The sequence below is a fragment of the Triticum dicoccoides genome, chromosome 4A (assembly GCF_002162155.2).
Source record: "Triticum dicoccoides isolate Atlit2015 ecotype Zavitan chromosome 4A, WEW_v2.0, whole genome shotgun sequence".
Classification (NCBI taxonomy): Eukaryota; Viridiplantae; Streptophyta; class Magnoliopsida; order Poales; family Poaceae; genus Triticum; species Triticum dicoccoides.
Genome location: NC_041386.1, coordinates 555,491,741 through 555,496,371, shown reverse-complemented (window position 1 = coordinate 555,496,371; position 4,631 = coordinate 555,491,741). Strand labels below are relative to the sequence as shown.

The window sequence follows — 4,631 nt, the reverse complement described above, 5'->3', positions numbered from 1 at the left end:
TGGATATTTGAATAGCTCTTGGAAAAAAGCAAAATCGGGTCCAAACAGTAAATATTTTCATAAAATTGTTTTTTTTGCTGAGAGCTACTCAGACATTCAAATGCTCTGAAATCTGGCACGGACACACACTCACATCTTTCTCCATAAAAAACAGAACTTTTTGGATTTATTTAGTACTTTTAATGATTTTTTTGTTTATTCCTGGGCTCATTTGATCCGATATGTGCGGGTCCATCATCAGCCCTCTCTGCACTTCCGTTTGTTTTCGTCGCAAAACATGTCATAAGCTGGACCCTACGGATGATACCGAACAGAGCGTCAACATATCAACATACCAACTGACAGCTAGAACAAATAAGTCCAAGTTCAGCTACCAGCTTAAGGAGAACACCATCAGGAAAGCAGATGGCGTATGAAGGACCGATCGCTGTTGGGGAAAAGGCAGTCAAAAGAAGAAGAAACACTGAAAGCGAAGATGGCAAAGACGATCCCCGTAAACTGTGTATCGTATGGCATAAATTTCTGCCAGCAAAAATGGTGCATTAGTGCAGAATGCAATCTAGGAGTACTCTCAGATGCGTCACTGCTGATCACTATCTACGGTTGATCATTTCCCCAGTTATAGAACAGGAGTATACAGAAAGCAGTTCACACAGTAACTAACTTGTCAGTTACAACATTTGATTTGGAAGTTGCATGTAGGTGCTCGAATTAGGCCGGCACCCTCCAACAATCATCCGACCGTAGGCCGCAAAGGCATTTTCAGGGCTGCCAGAAACACTGTACCCTCGGATAAGGGCGTTGTATGTGAAAACATTGGGCTTCCAGCCTTTCGCCAGCAGTTCTTCGTACATTTTGCCGGCTTCAGCGGCCTTCCCTGCTTTTCCCAGGTAGAGGATCAGTGAGTTGTACGTGTACAGGTTCGGGGCGATTCCTTTTGTCTCCATGTCATTGTAGAGGGAGAGTGTCTCCTCTAGTCTTCCAGATTTACCTAGACCGTGTATGAGCAAGTTATAGGTGATGAGGTCAGGCTCAAGTCCCATATCTGTCAGCTGTTTGAAGTAAGACAGGCCATCATTCAACCGCCCGTCTGCGCAGAGGGTGTCGATGACAACTGTGTATGATTTTATATCTGGGTTTATCCCCTGCTCCACCATGTTCTCAAAGAGCTCACAAACTTTCTCTGTGTCACCTGCTAATCGATATCCATTGAGCAGAATGTTGTAGATGGCGCAATTGGGCTCGCAGCCACACTCCACCATCTCATCGAAAAGAGCTTCTGCATCTTCAACATTTCCATCTTTCAACAGCCCATCAAGAAGAGGACCATATGTACATGGGGTGGGAGAGAAGCCTTCGCTCATCAGCTGGTAGTATAAGTTTATAGCCTCGTCCAACATTTTTGATTTTACAAGACCCGAAATGATTGTGTTATAGGTAACATAAGTTGATTTGTATCCCTTGTTATGCATCTCTTCTTGGACTTTCAGCATATCCCCAATCCGCATTGACTTCCCCATGGCATCGAGAATCAAATGGTAAGTAAACTCATCAGGGTCACATCCGAGTCTCTTCATCTCAGAGAACAACTCTTCAGCGATATCAATCAGGTCTTCATCCACAAGGCCGCAAATAAGAGCATTATATGACCCAATTTTTAGCGAAACACCAAAATTCTCAAACTTCTTGGCAAGTTCATGTGCCGCCTGAGCCTCCTTATGCTTGCAAAGGTGCCTAATTATTGGGCACAAAAACAAATCATCCAGAAGAATGCCACTTGATGCTATGTTTTCAGCAAACTCAATTGACTTCTCTGTACCATCCCTCTTCAGTATCCCTTCCATCAGTGATTGGACCGAAGATCTATCCACTTTAGAATCAGGTTGAAGAATATATTCTTTAACAATATGCAGAGCTTCCTTCATTAATCCACTCCTCACAAAACTCGGGAGGATAGTACACACTGTTGCGTAATCTGGAGCAAGAACCTTTTTCATCTGACAAAACATCCAGAATGCCTCATCAAATCTGTCCTCTTTAACAAGACCATGCATCACAGTGTTGTAAGATGAAAGGTCAGGCATGCAACCGTTCATCGTCATACTGTAAAGCATGCCCAGTGCATAGTTCACCTCCCCATTTTTGCAGAGACAATCCAGAACAGTATTGTACGTTATTATATTAGGTGGAAAGCTATTAGAGTTCATTCCTTCAAGCAGTTGCATTACCTCCTTGACTTTACCTTCTCTTCCTAATCCTGCCAAAAGTGTGTTGTAAGTACAGTCAGTGGGTTCAAGGTTCATTTCTTTCAGTTCATAGAAGATTTTCCAGGCTTCATTTCCCCTGCCTGCCTTGTAGAGCATATCAATCAAAGAATTCATTGCAAGAACATCAGGAGCACATCTGTTCTCGATCATTTCAGAGAAGATCTTCATGGCCTCATCAGCATTCGATGCCTTGCTGCAACACTTGATCATCATCGTGTAGGTGATATTATCTGGAGAAATTCCCATAGCTTTCAATTCATGGAAGACCCTTTTTGCCATTCCCAGCCGCCCAGATTTAGCAAGACCATACAATACAGCATTACCAGCAACAACATCGGGAATAATTCCTTTGCTCTTCATAAGCTCATACCTTTTAAGTGCTTTCAGAGATTCGCCAGATTTTCCATAGTAATTTATGAACAGAACATGTGTGTAGCCATTAGGAGTAGGACCATGAATATTCATATGGTTGAACAGCTCCAGAGCACGGTTAAACCTATCAGCTTTAAGAAATCCAGATATCAAGGAGTTGTATGAATACTGCTGAGGTACGATACCCTTTTGTTTCATGTCATCGAAAACATCTGAGGCTTCATCGACCCTCCCAACTTGGCACAATGCATCGACAGCTGCAGTATAAGCAACAACATTGTCGTTATACCCATCAGCTTTCAAAGCATTCCATATTTCACTTACTGACCGCGAGTCACCATTGTCGCCGCACTTGTCTAGGAGAGTAATGTAGGTCACTCTATCAGGTTTTTGGTCACTCGCTTTCATCTTCCAAAATACATCCTTGGCATCAGCAAGTCGCCCGGCATCACAGAGAATCTGTATAAGCACAGTATTGGTGACAACATCGGGCTTGCACCCCTCTTCCTCCATTTTGCGAAGAATCCTGTACGCCTCCTCTAATCTTCCCGCTTGTCCAAGAACCCGGATGCAGATGGTGTAGCTGTACACATTTGGCCTCACTCCACGAGCCTCCATCTCGCCCAACAGCCCAACAACAGTCTCAGCGTCCCTCCTCTTCCCAAACGCCAGCATCAGCACGGAGTAGGTCCTGACAGTCGGCACGACGCCATCCGCCGCCATGGCCTTGTACACCTCCATGGCCTCCCTGTCGAAGCCAGACTTGACGAGGAAATAGATGAGGCCGTTGTAGGTGTAGGCGTTCAAGGCAATCCCGGCCTCCTTCATCACCGGCAGGGCCACCGGCGCGCTCCGGAGGCCCCCTTCGACGCCGACCGCCCCGAAGACGGTGCAGAAGGTGCCCACATTGGCCTTGACGATCTGCCTCTGCATTAGGTCGAACACCTGGGCCACGTCCCCGACCCGGCCGTGCGCGCGCATCAGCTCGAGCATGTAGTTGCACGACTCCGTGGTGTGGGCGACCCTGGGCTGCCGCGCGACGGACCTGAACAGCTCGAGGGCCTCCTCCGGGCCGGCGGCGGCGGCCGAACTGAGCATGTGGACGACGTTGCCCGCGTCGCCGGGCCGGCCCACTCGTTCGCCGCAGGGCGGCGCCGCGAGCTGGCGGCAGCCGGCGCGGCTGCTCGGCCGCCTGCTGGGCGGGGCAGTCAGGAACCCGGGAGGAGTCCTGGGTTTCTGTGCCCGAGGTGTCCCGGCACCGGCCCCGCCGCCGCCGCTTGCGACCCCCGAGCAGCAGAGCTCCATGGCGCCCGCCCGCCCCCCGTTCTCCTGTGGCAGCGGAAGCAGGCAACAGCTGGGAATTTCAGAGGACGAGATGAATACTGGGTTGGGAGATTGCAGTGCGGGTCTTCAGTCCCCGTGAGCTCACCTGGTGGCGCTGGCGGTGGAAATGGAGGCTGGCGGTGGACGGAGGTGGGAGACGGTGGGGAGATAACGAACCAGGAACCAAACCTCACCGGGAAGCCACACGACGAGGATGTTTTTTTCCTCTCCTTTCAAGAAAAAACTTGGATTCTGGTCCTCTAGGATATTTCTCTTGGGCCCAGGACAACCATGGGTCCATCGTGGATATGATTTTCAGGAATTGGTGTTCGAAGCTGCGATTATAGAACATAGGAATAAAAATCATTGCCTCGAAAAAAATAAGAATAAAAATCAAAAGACATTTTCTAGAAACATCGATTACAATATGGATGCATGCACCCACACTCACATCACCCCCACGCACTCTGCCAAAGGTCGAATCGGACTTACAGAGTTTAAAGATCGATGAAGTATCGTCTGGGATGTCGTTTCCTACTAAAGAAATAGTCGTCTTTATTAGTGATATACCAAAACATCGATACAAACTCGCAATTTAACACAACGGGTCTTCACATACTGAAAAAACAATTTAATGACATCGTCCATCACTTGTATCAACAATTACTG

At 47.8% G+C, this 4,631-nt stretch overlaps 1 protein-coding gene across 1 annotated transcript; it reads right to left on the bottom strand.

Annotated features, from left to right (window-relative positions):
* Nucleotides 1–472: 472 nt before the first annotated feature.
* On the bottom strand, nt 473–4,155 carry LOC119286729 (pentatricopeptide repeat-containing protein At4g31850, chloroplastic-like). The gene is made up of 2 exons (XM_037566173.1): nt 4,069–4,155; nt 473–3,968 (listed from the first exon to the last, which is right to left on the bottom strand). Exon 2 carries the CDS (start codon nt 3,942–3,944, stop codon nt 672–674), a length of 3,273 nt encoding a protein of 1,090 aa, XP_037422070.1. The 5' UTR covers nt 3,945–3,968; nt 4,069–4,155; the 3' UTR covers nt 473–671.
* Nucleotides 4,156–4,631: the final 476 nt, after the last annotated feature.